General features: G+C 42.6%; 1 protein-coding gene across 2 annotated transcripts in view; it reads right to left on the bottom strand.

Moving 5' to 3' along the window:
• DACH2 (dachshund family transcription factor 2) overlaps nt 1-26097 on the bottom strand; it is an 847419-nt gene that overhangs the window by 60586 nt on the left and 760736 nt on the right. For both annotated transcript variants that reach the window (XM_030209554.1, XM_030209555.1), the window contains 3 exons: nt 15539-15681; nt 9787-9934; nt 814-957 (listed from right to left, as the gene is read on the bottom strand). In XM_030209554.1, coding sequence (XP_030065414.1) covers nt 814-957; nt 9787-9934; nt 15539-15681 — 435 coding nt within the window. The remainder of the gene's footprint in view (nt 1-813; nt 958-9786; nt 9935-15538; nt 15682-26097) is intronic.

Genomic DNA, 26097 nt, shown 5'->3' with positions numbered 1-26097 from the left:
ATATCGGGGGGGGGGGGGGGGGGGGGGGAAACTGTCTTAACAGCAAATATTATTGTCTGGAAGACCGAATCCTTTGTGGTAACTGCTGGGGGTATGCTCGGCTTGTCCTCTGCTGTTACCACAGCAGGAAAGCAGAAGAACAGTAACCCTTGCAGAAACACAGACGAATCAGTCACAACAAGGGTGACAAAAGAAAGGGACATTATTAAGAAGTGACATTACTGACTCAAAAAAACATTTCTTGGAGTTGAATGTAAAGAAGGTTTTCACAGTGTGTTATAACGTCATTAGAGAAACTGTATGGTCAATACACGCAGCTTGTGTTAAGAGTGAGTGTGGGTATGCATGAAAGTAAGGATGAGGATATTGTATGAAAAAAAGTTGTAGGTTGATGCAATAGTGTCAATGAATGTATTGTCAAATATAAAAATATGAATAAAAGTTTGGGATAAAAAAATTATAGTGATTACAGTGAGAAAGTAATTATATAAATGTAAGAGTGAAATCAAGAAAGCTCAGAGAAGTATTCAATGAACATTCATAAGAGAGAGATTTGCATGTAATGAAGGCAGTGCATGCAAATCTCTCTCATGAATATTTATTGTGGGTATCCTGAAAACTTGACTGGCTGGGGTGCCTCCAGGACCAGGTTTGAACAGCATCTTTTCACCTTGAATTTCTTTTATTCTATGACTGGATCATACATGTATTTGTTTAACTAGGATTTTATATAGCATTACAAATATTTGTTTCTCAGCAAAGTAAGATAAATATTGCTATAATTTAGTTATTTAAATCCAAGATGAACACTACCATTTAACATCCTGAGACCTTCTCCTGATGTGGCCTGTTTAAGGGCCTGTTCCACTTGCTCTCGTCTCTTTGATTCAAATTCCAGAGCTTCTTGCAATTTTCTCTTTGCCTTTTTCTCTTTCTTCAAACGCTTCTGAATTGTTGCTAAGGTACAGAAATACACATGCAATATCAGTACAATAAGTCACGCTTGTTTCCAGCCTTTACATTCACAACATAAACAGAGGCCAATATTTAAAAGCACTTATGTGGTTGGTGGCAGTACTAGCCACATAATTCCTTTCTGTAAAAAAAAAAAAAAAAAAAAAATCTGGGCCTAGTATAATGATAATCTTGGCCCTTTAAATGGCTAAGGGAAGACTTTTATAAAGGTATTCTTGCATTACAGCACATGTGTCTTATAAAATGAGCCAATGTGTAACAGTAGGTGCAATTAGAAGAGCATATGTACATTAACATGAGTGTTCAGGGATGGATTTAGGGCAGAACATGGGTGGAGCTGTGATTTACTCATGCACTTTATAAAATATGTTTAATATACATAAGAACATTCAAGCTGCCATAAATGTCCATGGCTTCATTTTTAGCTTCAATTTATTCAGCTTTCTTGGGGCAATTTCATAAAGACACATAGGTATCTATGGGGCTCATTTTCAAAAGAGAAAAACGTATAAAAATGGCATAACATTGCATTTGGATGTTTTTCTTTGAAAAATGTTCAGATCATGATTTTCAAAACTCAGATTTGAGATGTTTTCCTCCGCAGTGTGTCCTAATCACAAGGGGGCATGTTGGGGGCAGGATCTGGGCATTCCCAAAACATTTTTCTGCCATAATGGAACAAAGCAAAAATGTCCAGGCTAGAAGTTAGGCATTTTAGTCTAGACCTCTTTCAATCACACCTAAGTCACAAAAAAGTGCCCTAAATGATTAGATGACCACTGGAGGGATTAAAGCATGACCCCCTCCCCCTTACTCCCCACTGGGCACTGACCTCTTCCCACCCCATAAAGAACAGATGCCCCAGAAAATATTCCTTCAATTTTGGAAAAAGATGAAAATCGCATGGTGCTAAATCTGGGTTGTATGGTGGATGGAGTAAAACATCTTCGCAATTCCCTCTGTGGTGTTTTGTGATGTGCGAGGCCCAACATTGCCATATTGCAACAAAATTTCCTTCTTGTGTTTCTGAACTCTTCTCATTCATACTTTCAAAGATTTCAGGGTTGTAATAGAATGCTTTGAAGGACCCTTTTACCAAGCTGCAGCAAAAGGGGGCCTGCACTAGCACCGAGGCCCCCTTTTACCGCAGCGGGTAAAAGAGAAGTCTTTCTTTACTGCAGGAAATGGCTGTGCAGCAAGTAAAACACTTGCCACACAGCAATTTTGTGGGAAGCCCTTACAGTCACCCATTGAGGTGGCGATAAGGGCTCCCATGCTGACCCGGCTGTAACTGGGCAGCGCGCGGCACTGCCTGCCCCAGCGCTACAAAAATAAATATATGATGGCGCGCTAGGGGTGGGAAGTACCACCGGGCTGCTGTGGTAGCACAGCGGTACTTCCTGTTTAGCGGGCAGTAAGCCTGCAATGGGCTTACCGTCGCTTAGTAAAAGGGGTCCTGAGTGATCATTTGATTGTCCTTAACAAGTTTGTTAACCTTTCTCATGTGAGACCGATCCATTGCTGTCATGGGTTGTCCATTTCAATTTTAATCACACAAATCAGCCCTTCCTAGGCCATAATCTTTACATTTTTGGTCAAGCAAAGCACAGTACACACATCAGCACAATTATCACCATAAACAACTCGCGTACGATGGTGAATTTCAATTAGAGGGACTCCTTCAACAGTCATAAATTCTATCACGGCATGTTGCTTAAGTTGCACTGATGAGCACTCAGTATATGCCTCCCTTTCATAAACAATAACAATACAGCCTCTTCTCACAGACACTTCTCGCCAACTGAGATGAAGAAAAGGAAGCTCTGGAATGAGGGGGTTATTTTTAGTATTTATCTGCAAAATATGCCAGTACAAGCTCATACAAGACTAAGAACAATATATCAATGTATCTGTGTCTCTGTGAAAATCCCATCGTGGATGTGCAGGGGCATTTTAGATATGATGTCTAAATCTGACTTTGGATGTTTTGTGTAAAAAGTCCAAAAATCCAGTATCTTCATTTGCTAGATGTTGTTGTGCTTAGTGCATCTATCTTTTTGGACATTTAAAAAAAAGTCCAAGTGAAAAATGCACAAAACCAAGCCATTGGGATGTAGGAGGAGCCAGCAATCTTAGCAGACTGGCCAAACAAACATCCCAGAAGAGCAGCGGGGCACCCTAGGGGGCACTGAAGTTGACATCACATAAAAGGTCCCAGGTACACATGTCACTATTACCCCCTTATATTGTATGAAGAGCCCTCTACAGCCCTCCAAAAACCTACTGTACCCAACTGTACACCACTATAATAAGTACATAAGTAATACCACACTGGGAAAAGACCAAAGGTCCATCGAGCCCAGCATCCTGTCCACAACAGTGGCCAATCCAGGCCAAGGGCACCTGGCGAGCTTCCCAAAAGTACAAACATTCTATACATGTTATTCCTGGAATTGTGAATTTTTCCTAAGTCCATTTAGTAGTGGTTTATAGACTTGTCCTTTAGGAAACCGTCTAACCCCTTTTTAAACTCTGTCAAGCTAACCACCTTCACCACGTTCTTCAGCAACGAATTCCAGAGTTTAATTATGCGTTGGGTGAAGAAATATTTTTTCCTTTTTGTTTTAAATTTACTACACTGTAGTTTCATCGCATGCCCCCTAGTCCTAGTATTTTTGGAAAGCGTGAACAGACGCTTCACATCCACCTGTTCCACTCCACTCATTATTTTATATACCTCTATCATGTCTCCCCTCAGCCGTCTCTTCTCCAAGCTGAAAAGCCCTAGTCTCCTTAGTCTTCTTCATAGGGAAGTCGTCCCATCCCCTTATGGTTATGGTTTCAGGTGTCACCTAAGTGTGGGTCCAATGGGTTTTTGGTGGGTTTTGGAGGGCTCATACTTTCCACCATATGTAGCAGAGTGGGATAAGAGCCTCTGTCCCTTTCTCTACAGTGCACTACACCAACTAATAGCTACTCCAGGGATCTGCCTGTTGCTCTAATAGGGCTGGCTATAATATTTGATGATAAAAATAGGTCTAGACGAAAAAGTCTAAACTGTAGCCCTGAACATTTTTGTTTTGTTCCATTATGGCAGAAAAATGCCCAAGTTTTAGGAACATCCAAATCCTGCCTCCAACACGCCTCCTTGTGAATTGGATGCACTGTAGATAAACTGCATAGGAAAACATCTTTAAAAATTGTTTCAAAAAAGAGCGATTTGGACGTTTTGGCAAATAAAACATCCAAATGCCACTTTGTGCTGTTTTTTGGACATATTTCTGTTTTGAAAATGAGCCCCTAGGTCTTCAAAGTTTCTTCAGTATATTCTTTCAGAACCATTCACTCTCAGACAAATGAATTTAGGTAAAGTGCATGCTTGATGCTTTCAAGGCTGTCTTTTTTTTAATCCCCCATCAACTGGTGTCATATCTTTGATTTTCCAGGGATTGCCATGGCAACCCTCGATCTGCTCCACTGAAATTAATGGAGTTGCAATAGACTGCCATGGAAACACCTATGAAGCTACTGGGCAGTGGTGTTCAACCTAGTCCTCAGGCACCACCTGACCAGTTGGGTTTTCAGGATATCCACAATGAATATGGATGAGATGCATAAGCATGTACTTTCTCCACTGCATGCAAATATCTCTCAAACATATTAATTGTGGGTATCCTGAAAACCCAATTGGCCATAGGTCCCTGAGGACTGGGTTGAAATACACTGCTATAGGGGACATCTTGGTTTACTTTAATTAATTTTAATAATAGATTTTGGAAATCACATGCCACATGGCATTTTTCACATCTTAGTCAAGTATGTAGTATGTAATGTACTGGGTATACTGACAGAAATACCTTTACAATATGCCCTCTTTATTAATCAAGCTACGTAATCTAATAATATATTATAAGGTAAGGTAACCGTGACAAAGGCATTGCACTATTTGTGCAATATACTGCTATACTTTTCTCATTACATGAGCATCTTAAATTGATTCACCTTCCTCCCACCTCAACTTTCAATAGTTTTGTTATAATACTTACTCAACAACAAAACTTAAATCTCAATGACCATATCTATGTTATCATTGACAAAGACATGTACCAGATCCAAGCTAATCAAATCATAAAACACATCCTCCACCAAACCTTAGGTAGCCCACTTGCTAAATCTCAGCTAGGCTGGCTACTAGTAAGGCCACCTTAGCTTCTAGGTACAAATCCTGGGCATAAGCAATATCCTATAAACCGCACCTCACTTTAAGTGTGACTTATAAAATAGTGCTTTTTTTCAGCGCCAATTTTTTAGGTACCATATATAGACTCTAGCCCCATATGGTCCTGATACATTTCTCTGAGGTCACTTTCTGCATGTGCACCTAAGCATGCTCGTGGTTTCCTATGCTATCCCATTGTTGTCTATTTTACCAGCTAGATATATCAGATAAACATTGCTCCGAACAACATAGTACATAGTATGGGCAATCCATTACTCTTATACAAAGCCAAAACATATAAAATGCATCTAGATGCACATAGCTGGAGGAGGGTGATTGAGTGAGGTGCCATTCATCTCAGGGACAAAGGAAGGGATAATATTTTGTTTCCCGCCTTTTTTCTATCCCCATACAGATTTCTCATCTTTTTGCAACCCTCTGTGGCAACCCATGGACTTTCCCACTGCACAATATAAGCCATAATACTTCCCCACCCTACTTCTTCTCCCCATATCATTATGTAAGGAGGGGGTAGATATTTCTAGGCAGCTGTGGCCCCAGTCTAGCTCCTTTCCCTTAACTAAAATGAAATATAATATGTATTTTCCAGTGTAGCTGATAAACATGAATGGAACTGGCAACCAATTTCAATTATGTGTTTAAAATGTAAATTATGTTCATTTGATGCAGTTCAACAAATTGCTGATGATACATTGCATATTATCCTCAGTATGATCAAAGACTGTACTACAGGAATTCATTTTGAATGCTGTGTCCTAATATTTTCAAATTTAAACAAATAGCTCCTGAATGTATAAAGGGACAATTTATTATCAGCCAGTCTAGAAATTCTTGAGATATTTAATAGCATTTAAGTCTTCATACCTTTATGTATGGCAGTAAGACTTCAAAGTAAGGCTGCATTGCAAATAAAAATTTTAATCATGATTAATCACACGATTAAAGGTATGTTACTTATTTATTTTTTTCCCACTGCAGCTCCTGTGACTCTGGGCAAGTCACTTAACCCTCCATTGCCCAGAGTTACAAGGAACCACAGTGGCAAAAAAATAAATAACATAGCTTTAATCACACGCTTAATCACGCAATTAATTGCAAATTTTAATTGAAATTCAGCCCTAAAAACATTGAAGAATAAAAAGTAATGAAAAGATAAGAAAAAGAAAATACAAATTGAAATATTAGAAATTAAAGAATGTAAAATATCATGCAAAATAGCTATAAACGACCTTACAGTTTTCACAGCTTACTTCAGAATAATAATGATAAGCCTCAGGTGGATTTCAAATTTTACCTACAATTTTCTGAAATCCACCGAGTATGATGGGCTATTAATTTGCTAGAAAGCTGATGATTGGTAGCCATGAGGATCAGTGACAACTTGTCTGCCTGATGAGAGCTTAGGGGACCTTATATATCAACTAGATAGTTGTAGGGAGCAGATAGTTACTGTGTTACATCAGGGTATTAATGACATAGGAAGGTACAGGAGGGAAGTTCTAGATGCTAAACATAGGTTTCTAGATAGGAAATTCCAGAGTACTATTCTTGAAAACCCTTACAGTTCCATTTGCAGGACACCAGAGAGAGAGAGAGATGTTAAGCTCTGGATTCTCAGAGTCTCTCAAGAGTCTCATCTGCCCGCCTAAATCGTTTCCCGCCAACACTTATAGCAACACTTAACCGGAGAGTGCCACTGAATATCCCCACAGGCCGCCCAACTAAAAAGTGGGCATGTCAGGGATATTGCTGGGGACAGAACTGGGGAGGAGCCCAAGGTTATGTGGGTGCTGGCAGTATTCAATGCCGGCACCTGCATAGCTAAGCAGCTTAATTTAGGACAGCTCAAAGTTGCAAGGGGGCTATGCTCCTGCCCCCAATGACCACTGCTGGATCACAAGGGTACAGGTAGGCCCAGAGGATGGGGAAGGAGGGAGCACTGTCAGGGGGGCAGGAGGAGGCTTTAGGGACTTAAAAAAAAGGTTATGCAGGTCCCAGCCAGATATTCAGCTGGGACCCGCATAAATGCCTTATGCAGACCTGACTGAATATTGACTGGGCCCACATAAGCTCTGGATGGCCAGGCTGCCCAAAATTATCCCCTGATATTCAGTGCTGGTTCTTGGACATGGCCAGCACTGAATATCAGGGGATAATTTAGCAGGCAACGATCAGTGTTAAAAAAAAAAAAACACTGATATTCGCGGGTTGTGTATTGGAGGTCAGTGTACAAATGATTCAACCTCATATGGAGAAGGGCTTTAGATTCTTTGGAGGAAGGAGGAGCTTATTCTGATGGACAGGCTCTACCCCCATAACCAAATGGAACAAGCTCTATGGCTGGCACAACTGTGGGGACCTAAATATAAGGCCTGTGGATACAGGGATGCTGTTATAGAATAGGTGCTCGTTGCATATTATTGGAGCACCTAACAGGAGGCGTTCACAAATAGAATTGCCATCTTAGTATCAATAACATAACTCTTCTCCTTTCCTATTCCATAATTTGTCTGTCACACATGATCTTTACCATGATATGACTAATATGTCATACCGGAACTGGCGATCGCCAGCACGGTACTATGTAAGCCACATTGAGCCTGCAAATAGGTGGAAAAATGTGGGATACAAATGCAATAAATAAAATAAAATAAATAAATATGCAAATGAAACATGCCTAAAAGATAAGGCTGAAGAGAGAGAATGTATGGTACTAAGGGGCCTATTTACCAAGCTGCGTTAGCTGTTTAATGTGGGAATTCCTACACACTAACAGTGCAGTCCTGTGCTAAGTTAAATAAGGGGTCCTTTTGCTAAGCTGCAGTAAAAACTGGCCCTGGCGCACCTTTACGTGGGTTTTCCCCATGCACTAAGGCCATTTTTACTGCAACTTGTGGCCATTAACATGGTACTGGCATGTCTAACATTTATGCACTTGTAGTTAGATCTAGTGTACAGGTAGCTCATGCCAAATTGACACTACCGCTGGGGTAGTGCGGGCGCCCAACGGTAATTTCAAAGTTGGCGCGCGATGTTTCCTGTGGTAGAAAATAATTTTCTATCACTGGGGTGTTTGTAGCAGTAATCAGTAGCGCAACCACATTGCTGTGCACTGCCTGATTACCGCACTAGTAGTGCGTGAGCCCTCACTGCCAAGTAAGCAGGTAGCAGTAAGGGCTCAGGCAGTAAATAGCCGCACGCTACTTTTAATATTAGCACATGGCTATTTACTGTTCCATTTAAAAAAGGGCTTTTCCCCCACCATGGTAAAAAATGGCCCAGCTTATTTTTATTATTTATTTATTATTAGGATTTATTGACCACCTTTTTGAAGGAATTCACTCAAGGCGGTGTACAGTAAGAATAGATCAAACATAAGCAATAGGCAATTACAGCTTAGTAAAAAAGACCCCATACTAATTAGCAAGTGATTAGTATGTGAGCCCGTACTGCCTATAATAGGTGGCAGTAAGGGTTCATGTGTTAATTTTTAGGAAGTGGCCACATGCTAATGTCAACATTAATGCATGGCTATTAATTTGGAAAATGGAAAATCGGCCATTTTCTGGCTGCGGTAAAAATGGCCTTAGCTTATAGCAAAAACTCGTGTAAAGGCGTGATAAGACCACTTTCTATGGCAGCTTTGTAAAAGGACCCCTTAGTAAGCTAAGTGTATAAGTGGGAGCCCACCCATGCCCTGTCATGCTCCACCCATGTGCGTGCCCCTTGCATTTACGTTATGCAGGTCGTTACAGAACGGCACCTAGGCTACCTGCTGCCACTTTCACAGGCAAGTGTACACTTACATGCACTGGTGCTAGTATTTTACACATTCACATATGGCTGTGTTAGTGCAGCTGCCTAAATTATAGATTTTCCCCCTATTTGTTAAGAATTCCTTAGAGTTAAGTAAGAAATAAATTCTGCAGGAAAAAAGGAGATCATTTACTAAATGTTACAGTGCTTTAACCTCCATTGTACGCAAATCTATCTCATGCATAGTCATTTTGGATATCCTGAAAACCTGACCTGTTTGTAGCACTCGAGGCCTGAGCTCCTGGCATAGGCAGTTCACAAATTAATAAATAAGTCAATTAAAAAGATTCCCTATTTTGTGGTAATGGTCAAACTCTCAGTTACAATGGAAAGGTACCCTTAGGGATCCAAGAATTATGGGGCCACTGTTTTCCAGTCCTCCACTTAAATGCCGATCCCCGGGATACATTTTTAAGTTTATAAGAAGTCTATTCTTAAACATGGTATTGAAGATTGTGAAAATGTTTTATGATGGGAGTTCATAAACCAGATGAGATAAATATATCTTGGTATATGTAGACATTTGGTCACCTGAGAATTATGCCAGTACTGTAACTACAGATGACCTGATCAAGAAACAACCAAAATGCATTATAGAAAACCAAAATTGAAAATTAATACACAGAAAACAAAAAAAAAACAACATAATTTAAAGTGACCATAAAAACCTCTCTATGCTTGATTACCAGTGAACACCATAACATGTAGTGAATTTGGGTTCAATAGTGTCCTGAACATTTTCTGCTCAGACTTACCTCTGCTTTGTAACTCAGCTGTGAGTTGTCTTTCCAAATTTTCTCTCAGTTCTCTCTCTCTACATAGCTCCATCTTTAACTCTTTCTTTTCCTGTTGTATCTGTTTTTCTTGGACTCTGGCATTATCCACTGCCACCTTTAGTAGACCCTGCACAATAACAAATAGTACTTTCTAAAATTACTGTATAACCTACCGTTATTTAAATTATGAACATTGATATCCATTATGCCATTCTAATATACAATAATTACCCTAAATATATCTCAAGGTTAGGTTTCTTTAAAAGATTAAAATGTACCTGTATGATACTGTACTGACCATGCTGACTCCATAGATACTGCTCTTGATGAATATCAATGATTAACAATGGTCCATTCCAATTCTATAATTTCTATATTATTTCACCAATAATAGTAAAAGATCATTCTTCTTAGATAAGCAGAACCTTGTTTCACTGTTTTGTGAAAATAAACTTAAAAATCCATAGTATAGATCCTTGCAAAAATTTGAGTTTAACAACACATATGCCAGTCATATATATTCTGCACAAGGAGCCTTCAGGATTGGGGGGGCGTCAACTCAAATTTATTGTACAGACCCGACGCGGTCTGTTTTTTGGCAAAAATGCCTGCGTCAGGGGTCTTTCAGTAGTTCATAATGTCCCATGAAATGCAAAGAGACAACGCTCAATCTAACGACACTGAAAGACACTGGGGAATGCCATAAGTGCAACTTGATCCAAATATTTAACAAAACCACGTAAACCCCAGAGTTTCATCTAAAGACTCTTTTGATGAAACTCAGATTCTGCATTGTCTCTTTGCATTTTTTGGGACATTGTGAACCACTGAAAGACCCCTAATGCAGGCATCTTTGCCAAAATATAGACTGTGTCGAGTCGGTTCAATAAATTTGAGTTCACACCCCCCATTCCTGAAGGCTCCTTGTGCTTTTGTTCTCAGCTTCTTTGCAAGTGTACTTTGGTTTTCCTCTCCTGCTTTTTCATTCATATATATTCTAAAATATAGCCTCATGTGGGGGACAATATTCAACTGTGGGCAGAACTAAGCCCATATATTCAATGCTGGGCCAACCTGAGGCTCCAGCATTGAATATTCAGGTATGTGAAGTCTCCTGATATTATTTAACCAGCTAGCAGACTGAACATCACTGCTAACTGGCTAAATACAGGCTCCGTTTAAGCTCTGCCCACAGCCTGTCTATGTACTAACTGGCATACAGGGCAATTAGTGCTGATATTCAGTGGCACTATCTGGTTAAGTGCCACTGAATATCAGTGGATAGGCAGGTACAAAGGATTTAACTGAGCAGAAGGCTTTCCTGTCCAGTTAAATCACTTTGAATACCAACCCCATTTTTAAAAATCCCCCTGTTTACTAAGCTGTGCGGGCTGTGTCGGCATTAGTGCATGGCAGCCACTAGCGCAGCTTAGTAAATAGGGGTGTAATTATTTAATGTAAAGATAAATTTTCTATATTATTCATTTCAAACATTAACATTTAAGTAACAATGCGGTGTTGTGATGCTTCTGTCTCCAGTACTGAATTTCAAGAGCAAGAGTAGGCAAGATGAGGTATGAGTTAAAGGAAACAAGGACAGTGAAATAGTGCCAGATATACCATCCGCACACATGCTATTTTTCCATATCTTAGATGTCTCCATGAACAGAAAGGTATATTTATCTAGCTCTGCTTTTTAAACACCTCCCTTTTTTGGGATTTTATGACCTGATTTTGATACTGAAACTGCCTTCTAGGTACCACTTAAACAAGAGACTGGTTCATTAGAATGCAGTAATCCATGCTACCATGTTATCATATGTGTTATATATAGGTAACGAGAAAACCGCTGTATTAAGAGATGTACAAGGATATAACTGCAGATCAACAGTTTCAAAGAGAACATTAGAGGAAACTACATTTTCCGTCTTCTCTAGATGCAGACAAAAAATTTCCACGGAATTGTAGGATAGCATTACAGGAGGACCTTGCAAGACTGGGGGATTGGTAGTCCAAGTGGCAGATGAAGTTCAATGTTGACAAGTGCAAAGTGATGTGGGTAAGAAGAACCCGAATTACAGCTATGTCATGCAAGGTTCTGCGTTAGGAGTCACGGACCTAGAAAGGGATCTGGGAGTCATCGTGGATAAGACATTAAAAACTTCTGCTCAGTGTGCTGCGGCGGCTAAGAAAGCGCACAGAATGTTAGGTATTATTAGGAAAGGGATGGAAAACAAACACAAGGATATTATAATGCTGTTGTATCGCTCCATGGTGCGACCGCACCTCGAATATTGTGTCCAATTCTGTTCGCCACATCTAAAAAAAGATATAAAGGAATTGGAAAAGGTGCAGAGAAGGGCGACGAAAATGATAAAAGGGATGGAATGACTTCCCTATGAGGAAAGGCTGAGAAGATTAGGGCTCTTCAGCTTGGAGAAAAGGTGGCTGAGGGGTGATATGATAGAAGTCTACAAGATAATGAGTGGAGTAGAGCGGACAGATGTCAAGTGTTTGTTTACACTTTCAAACAACAATACAACCAGGGGACACAAGATGAAGCTACAATATGGTAGATTTAAAACAAACACGAGAAAGTTTTTCTTTACTCAGCGTGTAGTTGGACTCTGGAACTCGTTGCCGGAGAATGTAGTGACAGCGGCTGGCCTTAAGGAGTTTAAAGGGGGTTTGGACAGATTCCTGAGGGAAAAGTCCATTGAACATTATTAATTTTTTTGGTGGTGGGGGGGGGGGGGGGGGGGTTGCCGGGTTCTTGAAGCCTGGATTGGCCGCTGTCGGAGACAGGATGCTGGGCTTGATGGACCATTGGTCTTTTCCCAGTATGGCAGTGCTTATGTTCTTATGCTTATGTTCTTATGACCATCTCTAAGGTCGGCCTAAATGTTGAGATTTGGGCATCCCCGACCATATTATCAAAATGAAAGATGGACGCCCTTCTTGTTTCGATAATACAGGTTTCCCACCCCTTCACCGGGATGTCCTGCGAGGACGTCCTCAGGAAAACTTGTGTGCCCCGTTCAGTTATGGCCCTCCATGTTATACAGATTCAGGAATCAGAAGAAAAACCACTAGAGGTAGAATCATCACTCATGGAAAAGGCACACAGCATGGAGTCAATGGAGCTAGAGGCAGAAGACATACTGAGACCCAGCTGCCAGTGAACAAAGGAAGTACTTATGGAGGTTAAAGAAACATCTTGTGTAGTTTGTTCAACAGAGACTGTTGTGCAGTTTTCATGCAGTAATTATCTTCTTGGCTGACTTTTGAATAAGGAATCTAGCAGATTCTGCTTAATTCAAATGGGCTGAGTAAAACCTGAATTCAATGTGAAAGGTTGTAGCAAAAAACAAATCTGTTGTTGCTACACAAAGAGGTTACTTTGACATGATATTTATGCTCTAAAGAAAATCCGCCCTTAGGGATAAGAGAGAGAGAGAGATTGAGAGACAGAGAGAGAGAGAGATTGAGAGAAAGAGAGAGAGAGAGGGGGGGTAGAGTCAGGGGCAGCAGAAAACCTTTCTGGTTGAAGGATTCAAATAAACCGATTTCTGACCCCACCCCAAGTTCTTTAGCTGCTGATGCTAATTTTGGATAAAATATTGTCCTAGCCATAGCCCCAGTGGCCCACTCAATTTCCACCACCTATGGGTAGAGCAACCATAAGCTGTGCTTAATGGCTATAACGGACTGTGTGCATACTGAATTTACCAGAAAAGTGGTGCAATCATTGGAGTCACTTTTCAGTGACAGCTATGATTGTATCAATTTAAATGCTAGTGTCACTATACGTATAAGTCAATAGCATTGAATATATTACACTAGTAATAAAGGCCCGTTTCTGGCAGGAATGAAACGGGCGCTAGCAAGGTCCTCCGATGGCCGGCATAGGCCCCGCTCATCCCGCGGACGTGCACGGAGGCCCCCCCTCCAAAATCGGCAACCCCCCCTCTACTACCCTCCCCTCCTCTTACCGGGGTCCCAGCCGCAGCGGCAGAACTGAAGGGCAAGGTAGTTCGGAGATTCTGCTGCCTTCCGTTGTGTTCTCTATGAGCTCTGTGCCCTGACTGTCTGGTCCCGCCCTCATTTCCTGTTGGGCGGGACCAGAGAGTCAGGGCACAGAGCTCATAGCGAAGACAACGGAAGGCGGCAGAATTTGCGAGCTACCTTGCCCCTCAGTTCTTGCGCCGGGACCCCGGTAAGAGGAAGGGAGGGTAGCAGATGGGGGCTAGTGATTTTGGAGGGGGGGCCACCGTGCACGTAGGGGATGGGCGGGGCCTATGTCGGGGAGGGGAGTGCCGTTGCGCGGGTGGAGGGATGGCTGAGAGACCGATGGGAGTGGTTTGTCGTTTTTGGAGGGGGGGTGACATGCAGGGGCATGTGTGAGAGTAAGACAGGGGGGGGGTTGGATTTTGGAGGGGGGGCGACGCGTAGGTACTGTATGGGAATGACGGCTGCATTGGGGAGTGGAAAGAGCTTGTGTTCATTATGACCCGCCCTCGACATCATAACGTTGTGACGTGAGGGCGGGGCACAGATAGATGGTTACTAAAAGTGGTTACAGAGCTTCGAACTTACGAACCCTGAAGCCACAAAGTGAGCCTTAGAACGTTGAGGTTGCTTTTTATGTTCAGATGGGGCGTGGCTGAGGGCGGGTCTATGAGTGAGGGTGATAGCCTAGCCTACAAACAGTACAGGAGTTCAGTGCTTCACTGTCAGGGAGTGAGGTTCAGAACGTTTGAGGGGGGATTTGAGCTTCAGAACGTTTGAGGGGGGATTTTATTTATATAGATAATAAGATTACTGCACTGCCATTATGTCCAGATAGTGGTTGAAAATCGCAGCTTTGCAGATAATTTTTTTGTTCTGTCCTCTCTCTGCTCTCCCTCCATTCCTTAATTATGCAGATACTAAACTGACATTAAGATGCATTTTGGCCCAATACTATCCAAGCGCCAGAGTATCCATCACAGGCACCGGTTATTGCATCCGTTTGAAGCCCAGACACCTACTTTTCTTTACTGAATGCTGTTGCAAATGGCTGGAAAAGTTTAAGCAGCACTGGCCTAGAGTGTGCCGATGTGCATCCTTTTCTTTATAGAATACTTGTGTAACAGGTAAAATATACAACTATAATTTAGGTGCAAGCACTTTACGTCAGCTACAGAGCTGCTCTAAGTGCTCGTCAGAGGCGTAGCTAGGTATGCGCCAGGCATAGGAGCCAACTCTGTGGGAGCTGTGGGTGCTTAAGCACCCCCAATATTGAGAAAATTCCTTGTATGTATCCAGGGAGGGGTTGTTTCCATTAGGCTTAGCACCACCAATAATTTTGGAAAGTTGGCTCCTATGGCACCAGGGAAGCAACCATTCCCCCAAATGGACTTCTGATGGCGCCTATTTTTCAGGCAGCCCGTCATGCATACGCAGTGTGCTCATGAGTGTGCGCCTAGATAGTCCACTCTCCGCTCCCCCTGTCATCATAACCTGGCTATGCTTCTGGTGCTCATGCCTCAACTCTGAAACATGTGCATAAATTACACTATTCTACACACTACTTAAGAAATACACACATATAGAATAGCACCTAGATAGATTTTCAGCATTTACATACATATGTGCACACTTATTCGTGTATATGCCACTATTCTAATAATTCATGCACCCTCGTTCCAGAATGACCTCCATAATGTTGAAGTGCAAAAGGAACAATTACCTGAATGTTGGTTAGAAGTGTTTCTACTGATGAAAGTCCATCAGCAAATAAAAAGGGCGCCGGGAATCCAGGTGGCAACGACTGTCCGGCCAGTTGGACTTTATCTAAGGTCGGTTTCATTACTGGAATGGCAATTTGGATCTCTTTTATAAAGACAAGGGGAAAAAAGAGGGTATAATTATTTTATTAGTAAAGTCCAATTGTCTCCTTTAGATCACTCATCTAGTGTTCTCAGTCATGGATTAATTTAATGATCTTCTGTTGTTATGGCTTGTTATATTTGTAGCTAGATGCTTCTGAAGCACTGCAATTCTGCTGTTTAAAGTTAGATAATAAAATGAACACTGAGGAGCAATTAGTTGCTTCCACTAATACATTCCAAAGTCCTAAATTTCAATGAATCTGTTCACATTACTTACCGTAAATACACGAATATAATCTGAGATAACATTTTTCCTGTAAAAAAGTGGAATCATGGTAGGAAACGCTAGTAAATCTAGCTTATATGTCACCTCATGTCACATATATAAATAAAATAATAACATACCAACCCTGAAATACATTCCCCCCCCCCCCCTTGTATTCCCTTCAGTAACTATTAAAACAAATTATCTGTTTAGTATTTCTGCTTTTAACTTGTTCCAATCCACACACTTCACCTTTCTGCTTCTCATTCTTACAATCCCATCTCCTCTCCTTCCAGTCTTTTTAGCTATCTTTTTTCCAGCCATGCTTATTGTTACCCTGACTATTTGCCCGCCTTTTTCAGTTTTACCAATCTTTTTTTTCAGTGCCCTCTTTCTTATTTTTCTGTTTATAGCTCTTGCCCTTTCATCAGTAGCTCAAGATGAGTTAACATTCTAGTACAGTGGACATTTTTCTTTATCCCCAGAGGGCTTAAAATCTAAGGTTTAGATTTAATTCACTTTATTTAATACAAGCCTCATTATTAAAGGAGCCTATCTAGGGCTGGCTTTGCCAATAGGCAAACTACGCGGTCCCTATGGTGGCAGCTTCTTGGAGGTGAAAAGTAAATAAAGCAATAGGTTCTACAATCCACACAAACTAAAAGAACCATCAGAGTATATTTTTACCCTCTGGAAGGACCAGCAATTTTGGAAATTGCTCTATGATTGTATATTTAAAGCAAAGTTGAATAATTTTAAAGCGTGATATCCAATTATACATTTTATAGGGTTTGTTTCTTGTGGGAGGGGTGGTGCTCAGGTTATCATCAATGTTGGGTTCAATTATCAAAATCTTAACACGGGAGCCTAGGGTCATGAAAGTCAATTGATGGAGTGTAAGGTCAAAGGTTCAATTTGGGTCTCTTATACCCTTGCTCTGGTCCTGGGCCTATCTACTAATAACTTATGCTAATTGCATTAATGAATCTTAAAAGCAAATATATTATTGCATTAACACAGGTTAGCATATCTACCTTCCATTTGTATCTGAGGTAATGGAGGGTGAAGTGACCTGTCCAAGGCAGTGGCATAGCCAGAAGGCAATTTTTGGGTGGGCCAACAGGTTGGATGGGTGGGCACTAGGGTTGCCAACTTTCTGAAAGAGAAAAACCCACCACCTGATGCACCCGTGCTCTGCCTCACCCCATGCTCCACCCCTACTTTGCTCCCAATAACTTCAATGAGGGTAGCAGTGCAGGCCACACTGAAGCTAGAGGAAAGTCCAAAAGACTGCACACTTCAGTTCCCATTGAGCCATGGTCCCTCAACACATTTATGCTTCTCCTGTATCAGGGTTTGTCAATTCTTTTGTGGTCACAACCCCATAATAGTGGCCAAATAAAATTATGTGACCCCCCCCCCCCCCTTGAAGGTGCAGAACAATGTACCATAGAGAGCCCACTCAAGTTGTGACCCCACAGTTTTGGAAGCTCTGTCTTATATGGTATTGAAGCCAAATACATTCTGCATCTACAGAACCCCCTGGCCCTTCCCCAACAGTGGATGCAGAGCAGGGCTAGGACACTTCCCCATAAAACTCACCAAATACATATTTGTCTCTTGTGTAATCTCAATAACAGATGTGTAAAGTAATTGAAGCTACTCAGAACCTAGATCAAATCAATCATTTCAGCACTAGCTCCCAAAACAAGGATTCTACCTACAATATTTTAGGGCCCTAAATATTACATCTATTAGGAAAACTGAACAAGCCAAATTACTACAGAATGCTACATAGAAAATTCATACTAAAAGAATACCTTGGTCACACACACAGAACACAAATGCCAAATACAGAATAGGTGACCACAAATATAAACATCAATTAAACCGAAATCCCAAGAAGCCAGCCTTTTCATGTAGTACAATACCAGAGAAATAGAAAGAGATGCATTTCCTCCTATACTGTGCAAAAAAGAAAGATGACACATGCCAGGGATGGTGTTAGAGGAGTGCTGCTAGGGCAACTGCCCTTGGCCTCCTGGCCAGAGAGAGCCCCAAGCCTGCCAGAACTTGAAGAAGGTGCAGCCTGATAACGTGCTTTGGGGTCCCTCCTAGATTTCTGCCCTGCGCCCCAGCCATATCTAACACCACATCTGGCAGGATGTACATTTCAAGTCTGATGTATTCTAATCACAAAATAGAAAATAAAAATATTTTTTCTACCTTTTGTTGTTTCGTCATTTTTTTTTCTCCAAATAATGTTCATCCCAGGCTCTGATTTCTGCTAACCACTGCCTTCTCTTAACTCTCTCACTAGGGTCTTCTGTTCATTTGACATTTCTTCTCTCTTCATGCTCACCATCCATCTTTGTGCCACTATCTTTCCCCATCCAGCTTCTCTCTCCTCCCTCTTTCCCCCCACCCGCCCGCATTTGGCTTGCCTGCCCTCCCTCCTTTTCTCACTTGTTCTGTGTGTTTAGTATTTGACTCCCTGTTCTTTCATCCCTTGGCTTCAGTACCTCTTTCTTTTCTCTTCCCTTCTCCCAGGTTCAGCACCTCTCTTTCTTCCAGCCAGTCAACCGCTGCCGCCTCCCATGAGTACAACACTTCTCTCCCTTCCCCCCTCCCCCCAAAGGGTCCAACACCTTTCTCCCTTCCCTCCAGACCCCCCCCCCCACAAGTCCAGTACCCCTCTCCCTTCTCTTCAGCCTACCCCCATGGGTCCAGCACTTCTCTCCCTTCCCTCCAGCCCCTCCCCCAACAGCTCCAGCATCTCTTTCCTTCCAGCCGCTCCCCCCACAGCTCCAGCTCCTCTCTCCTTACAGCCCCCGCATATGTCCAGGACCCAGCCAGCCATTCCCACAGGGCAGCACATCTCTCCCTTCCCTCCAGCCCCCTCCCCCAACAGCTCCAACCCCTCTCTCCCTAAAGCCCCCCCCCATATGTCCAGCACCCATGCAGCCACTCACTCTCCCTACAGCCACTCCCACAGGGCAGCACTTGTCTCCCTTCCCTCCGCCCCCCCCCCCCCCCCGGAAGGTCATCTCTGTCTTTTTCCTCCCTTCTATTGCTCCTTTCCCTGTGCCCCACCTCGTTCCGCGAGTCCAGCACTTCAGTTTTTTTTTCTCCCTGCTTTTGCCGTGGTGCTTCTAACTGGCGTGCGTGTGCAGCAATTCACAGACACGGGCCGGCTCCGAGGTTCCCTCTGCCGCGTGCGTCGTGCCCTAACAGGAAGTTGCATCGGAGAGGGCGGGATGCGGAAGAGCGAACCCTGAAGCCGGCCAGTGTGTGTGAATCGCTGCACACGCACGCCAGTTAGAAGCACCACAGCAAAAGCAGGGAGAAAAAAAAACTGAAGTGCCGGACTCGCGGAACGAGGTGGGAGCACAGGGAAAGGAGCAATAGAAGGGAGGAAAAACACAGCGATGACCTTCCGGGCGGAGGGGGCTCTTAAGTTGGAAGCACCGCTACAGAATTAAGAACAAAACAATTGAAGGACTCGCCGAGTCTGAGCAGAGGGAAGGGAGCGAGCCAGCTAGGGATGCAACTTGAGGACAGCGCTATTCCTGGGTGGGCCTTGGGCAAAAGTGGGTGGGCCTGGGCCCACCCAGGCCCACCCGTGACTACGCCCCTGGTCCAAGGTCACAAGGAGTCAGTTGGATTTGTACCCTGACTTTTCTAGTGCTCAGCTACCTATGTTAACCACTAATCTTCCATGTAGATTCCTTGTAATAATTATACTACTACTACTAATAATAATTATTATAAATTTTTTAACTTTATTTTTACAAGCTTTACAAAATTAAATCACAAATTTTAGTATGTGATACAAGAAAATAGAAACAATTTTGCAGAAACCCCCATAAGTCACAATGCTAAGAACTCTTGGCATCGCTTCCAAGTTTCTCTAGAAATATCAATAAATATTTAATTTTTACTCCTCAGAACAGCTCATCCATTACTCAAAAATAAGTTTACAGAACCATATTCCAGTCAATTTCAAAGGCAAACATTACAATCAGAGTTATCCTCTGTGTGATGGCTTTCAAGGAATATTCTAGGAATTCAATCAGATTTAAACTAGTCTCATCCAGGGGCGTAGCTACGGGTGGGCCTGGGTGGGCCCAGGCCCGCCCAGCGCCAGCTCCCATTGCCGGCCACTGCTGCTTTTCCTGATGAGCAGCAGGGCCAGCGCTACAAAAAGAAGAAGCGCTCAGCTGACTGAGCTGAGCGCCAACGCGTCGCTAAGGATGAGAAAAAATGTTTTTTTAAAAATGCGGCACCGCAGGCAGCCTCGAAGCATTGGCTGCTGGCTCTGCAGGCTCCTCCCATCTCTTACATCACTGCCCCTGTAGCAAAGCAGGGGCAGTGACGTAAGAGACGGAAGGAGCCTGCAGAGCCAGCAGCCAATGCTTCGAGGCTGCGTGCAGTGCCGCGTTTTTTTAAAAACATTTTTTCTCGTCGGGTTAGCGTTGGCGCTCAGCTCAGTCAGCTGAGCGCTTCTTCTTTTTGTAGCGCCGGCCCTGCTGCTCATCAGGAAAAGCAGCAGTGGCCGGCAATGGGAGCTGGCGCTGGGCGGGCCTGAATGGGAGAGGGAAAATGGATGGCAGGATGGGGAGAAAGAGGGAAAATGGAAGGATGGGGAGAGAAAGAGGGAAAACAGATGGGAGGATGGCAGAGAAAGAGGGAAAACGGAAGGATGGGGAGAGAAAGAGGGAAAACAGATGGAAGGATGGCAGAGAAAGAGAGAGGGAAAACAGAAGGATGGGGAGAGAAAGAGGGAAAACAGATGGCAGGATGGGGAGAAAGAGGGAAAATGGAAGGATGGGGAGAGAAAGAGGGAAAACAGATAGGAGGATGGCAGAGAAAGAGGGAAAACAGAAGGATGGGGAGAGAGAGCGAAAACAGATGGGAGGATGGCAGAGAAAGAGGGAAAACAGAAGGATGGGGAGAGAAAGAGGGAATACAGATGGGAGGATGGCAGAGAAAGAGGGAAAATGGAAGGATGGGGGAGAGAAAGAGGGAAAACAGATGGCAGGATGGGGAGAAAGAGGGAAAATGGAAGGATGGGGAGAGAAAGAGGGAAAACAGATGGGAGGATGGCAGAGAAAGAGGGAAAACGGAAGGATGGGGAGAGAAAGAGGGAAAACAGATGGCAGGATGGGGAGAAAGAGGGAAAATGGAAGGATGGGGAGAGAAAGAGGGAAAACAGATGGGAGGATGGCAGAGAAAGAGGGAAAACGGAGGATGGGGAGAGAAAGAGGGAAAACAGATGGGAGGATGGCAGAGAAAGAGGGAAAATGGAGGATGGGGAGAGAAAGAGGGAAAACAGATGGGAGGATGGCAGAGAAAGAGGGAAAACGGAGGATGGAGAGAGAAAGAGGGAAAACAGATGGGAGGATGGCAGAGAAAGAGGGGAGATGGATGAAAGGATGCAGAGAAAAAGGGGAGAGACTGGAAGGATGTGGAGAGAGAAGGGACACTAAACAGAAAAGGGTAGAGAGATAGACACTGGTTAGAAGGAGGGAGAGAGACATTAGATGGAAGGATCAGGAGAGAGGGTAGATGGGTGGAAGGATGGGGAGAGAAAGAGGGAAGACGCTGGATGGAAGGGTAGGGAGAAAGAGGTGACACTGGATGGAAGGATGCAGAAAGAAAGAGGGGAAACTATTGGAAGGATGGGAGAGAGAGGGGAGACACTGGAAGGATGGGGAGAGAAAGAGGAGAGCTGCTGCATGGAAAGGGGGAGTAGTGAAAGATTGGAGAATAAGAGGAAGGGGCATGGGGAGAACAAGGGTGAGAAAAAGATGAAAAGCCATAAGTAGAATAAGGAAATTAAAGAACGGATAGTAAGAATGAATTAAATCTGGACACAGAGAGAGGCAGAAAAATATTGAAGAAAGCAAAGAAAAAGGAGAGAAAAATGACAAATGGCCAGGAAACCCTGGCAGAAGAGTTAAGCGAAAATGAAGGAAAGCAGAATCTAGAGACTGGGAGCGACACAATGAGAAAAAGTAAATGGCCATACAAGAAAGGTAAAGAAAATAATTTTATTTTTAATTTAGGATAAAGTAATATGGTGTTAATAAAGTTTCAGAGACCAATACTTCCTTCCTTAGGTCAGGAGAGGATACCGTAACAGCATTATACTGACCTGAGGCAGGAGGTTTTGGCCTCTGAAAGCTCGCTGAAAAGGATTAGGCTATTAAATAAATTGTCTGAAATCTGATGCACTGAAAAGCAGCACTTTACCCTGTGTGACAAATGCATCTGAGTGTGACTAAATTTTGCTGGGGGGGGGGGGTAGAGAGAAAATTTTGTGCCCACCCACTTTGGGTTCAGGCCCACCCAAAATTGGCAGTCTGGCTACGCCACTGGTCTCATCCCTTTTCCGTACACCCGTAGAATCCACACAAGCTGTCAATGACAAATATTGTGCTCATACTATAGGTGGTAAAGACTCTAAGAGGAATTTCAAAACCTCTTACATGTAGTTTCAAGTTTTATTAAGTCTTGATATACCACCCCAAATAACACTATGGGCCTCTTATCAAGCTGTGCTAGTGGTTCCCACACAGCACTACCAGGTACACTCCAGCGCTGCAAAAATGAATTTTTTTGTAGTGCTAGGGGTGGGAAGTACCACCAGGCTGCTGCGGTAGCCCGATGGTACTTCCTGTTTAGCGAGCAGTAAGCCCGCGTTGGGCTTACCGCCGCTTAGTAAAAGGGACTCTTAGTGCACTAATATGCATTAGCGTACACTAAGCTTTAGTAAAAGGGTCCCTGAATTATGTTTGAAAATGATTATCTGAGGTTTAGAAAAGCATTGAAGATATGGCTCTTTACCACCAGGTTAGCATGGGAGCCCTTACCGCCACCTCAATGGGTGGCGGTAAGGGATCCCCCCCACAAAATGGCCACGCAAGTGCTTTACTTGCAGCATGGCTGTTTCCTGCAGGAAAGAGAGACTTATCTTGTACCCGCTGCAGTAAAAGGGGGCCTCTGTGAGCATGTAAAACACACGCCAACACCAGTGCAGTCCCCCTTTTGCCGCAGCTTGGTAAAACGGGCCATAAATGCTGCGCATCCCATTGTATACCTATGGGCCATGTGGCACTTAGCATGTGTTAATGGATATTAGCAGGCAATAAAGTTTTAGTAAAAAGGCCTTTCAATTAGTAATGAGTTACAGTTTCCTGGAGCCACTTCTGAAAATAGTTGTATGAATGTTCATTTTTTGGCCCTACTTTATCAACCGCTCATTTGAAATCATCCACCTGACATCTTCAGCAAGCACTTTTGCTACCTACTTGTATCTTGCTTTTTACTACAGCTACCATAGTTTTAAAACAAAAATAACTCTCTCTTTAACACATAAAGGGGGGGATCTTTTACTAAAATTTGTTATGTTTTTAAACTTAGCATGCCCTAACAGCAGAAATAAGCACACCTTCCCAATTGTAGAGGAATTAAATACAAGACCTACTATGCATCCAGTTTCTCCTTTTTGGGCAGCCAGCTTTGGAACGCTATACCCAGACCAATCCGATCAATAAACGACTTGTTGCCCTTTAGAAAAATGCTGAAAGCTCATCTCTTTAAGCAAGCCTACCCAAATGCCCCAACCTAATCTCGCCAACTTCCACCCCCAATTCTGTTCTGACTTAAATACCAACCTCCCATCCTTCTCTCCTTAATTTTATCCCTCCTTACCCTTTCTCCCAAATTACACTATCCTATCCACCCTCTTTTATCCTAGTCATATATTATCTAGCTCAACTTATCATACACTACTAAGCCCAACTTTACATTGTTTTATTAAAATTCTATTAACTTTGTATTCCGCATTGTGTGTGTGTGTGTGTGTGTGTGTGTGTGTGTGTGTGTGTGTTACCATACACTCACCGTAATATGTAATCCAGGCCCTGTCTAGTTCCTGCTCCCCAACACAATATGCTGTTAACGCATGAATTACTACATTCAAACTCTCATGCCACTATGGGTAGTTGCTAGCGTGCTTCTGCTCTAAAACACACGTTAACAGCTTAACACGCTTTAGTAAAAAAAACCTTCCAAAGTTTCTTTGTCTTACAAAAGGCCTGAAAGTACACCTGAACAATATACTAGAAAATAAACCAATATTTAATCTTCTGTTAAAATTATCTGTCAAAGGCAAAGCTATAAGGCGTACCTTTCAATAATGCTTGAAACTAATGCAATATTTCTACAGACAATTGCACAACCAATCCCAGAAGTTTCATTCATCACACACTGCAGTCATATAGATTTATATTTTGGATAAACAATGTTAATAGATGCAAAGAAGCCCTTATATGGAAAGATGACCCTTAATGGGGTACCATGAGATTTCCACTAGGGGTCACCTATGCCATTTTGAATCCTAGCACTAGCAAGGGCGGGAGCAACTGGGGATTGCTTCCGCCTGCCCAATAAACCCCAGGGAAGTTTTAAAGTACAGGTGGGGGAAGGGTAGCTTGGGGGGGGGGCTTTGGGTTGGGATGCCTGATTGTGGGGCACGTGGGTGCCTACAATTTTATATGTTGCTTGCTTCTTTATTAGACAGGCATTAGTCCACAGCTTGGTAGCTCAATGATCCCAGATCAATGGACTAACATTGCTTGTGAGGTGGCTCACATCACAGGTTGGTGACTCCCTTGGTAAATCAAGGTGTGTGTGGGGTGGGGGTGGGGGGGGGGGTTCAGCACTTTCAGAAATGTTCTTGATTTTTAGGTGCTTTTCTTAGCTCATTCCACACATTTGCTTTAATAAAAAAAAATTAACACATAACTTTTTAATGTGGATAAATCAATTCTATATGCATTAATCCAGTGGTTCCCAACACCTGATCCTGGAGGCACCCTAGCCAGTCAGGTTTTTAGTATATCCACAATGAATAGTCATGAGATAGATTTGCATGCAGTGGAGGCAGTGCATGCACATCTCTCTCATGAATATTCATTGTGGGTATCCTGAAAACCTGACCGGCTGGGATGCCTCCAGGACCAGGTTTGAGAACCAGTGCATGAATCCATAGGTTTTTGCATGTTAAATCAATTTTGTGTTCACCAAAATTTTTTGGGTGTGCTAATGAACCAAATACATGCATATGAATGCACATTCCTAAGGTGTACTGATGAATGCACATCCCAGAATAGTAAAGATGAGACTTCAGCACTGAATCAACCTATATACAGATTTTCTGTGTTTTTTTCTGCCAGATTCTAAAATGTACCTGCCCTTCTAATGAATGTAATGTATCTTGTTCTATTTTTAAAGATATACGTGTTTTCTAATAGTTCCTACCCATATCTAAAGTTCTCAGGTTAAGGAATCGAGAGATAATTCTGAGTTACTACTAACCTTAGAAGAAGAAAGTATTTTTTCCACACGTATAACAAACTCTACAACCATATTATAATGTCTAAAATTCTACACAATTTGGAGAAGAAAGTAATCTTACTCAATTGGCTGAAAGAAATTACTATTGACTATAAAGACAGGCAGCATGGTCTATGGTCGGCAATGTTGCCATACAGTAAATTGAAGTTACAAAATAGTATTACTCTTCTTTAAAGAGATAGACACAGCTAAATTAGTTGCTGCTTGCTGCAGTGAAGATCAAATGCAAAAGACTCATATTTCATCAAACCTAGTCAACACCGGGAAAATAAATAGAAATATAAGAGGCATGCAGGCAATGATTCATTTTGATAATCTGGCCCAAGAGAGACACACCGAGACAGCATACAGATCTAAGCTTCTGCAAAAAGACAAATAGGACACAGAGGGTGGGGATTGGGATGACAGTGTAGCAGAGGTCACATCGATTTTCAGCAGCAGTTTTCCCACAGATGAGATAACCCTGGACTCTATTTGGCCCATTGTTCATATCCTACCTGTCCCACAAGCAATAAATTTCCCAGTCCCAGAAAGAGGGCAGTAAAGAAGAAGGATTCTACTTATGACTTCCTATGATTAAGTTTTTGTGCTAACCAAACATGCTTTGCAGATCAAGGTCACATTGCATGTTAAGGTCTGTAATAGCTGAAATCTAGTATACGCATATTAAGTTTAGTGTATATGGGTGGAACTGTCAAACCATCCATCACTCTTTTTCTGATTGAAATC

This window comes from Microcaecilia unicolor, chromosome 7 (assembly GCF_901765095.1).
Source record: "Microcaecilia unicolor chromosome 7, aMicUni1.1, whole genome shotgun sequence".
NCBI classification, from domain to species: domain Eukaryota; kingdom Metazoa; phylum Chordata; class Amphibia; order Gymnophiona; family Siphonopidae; genus Microcaecilia; species Microcaecilia unicolor.
This window is presented reverse-complemented; position numbering and strand designations above follow the sequence as displayed.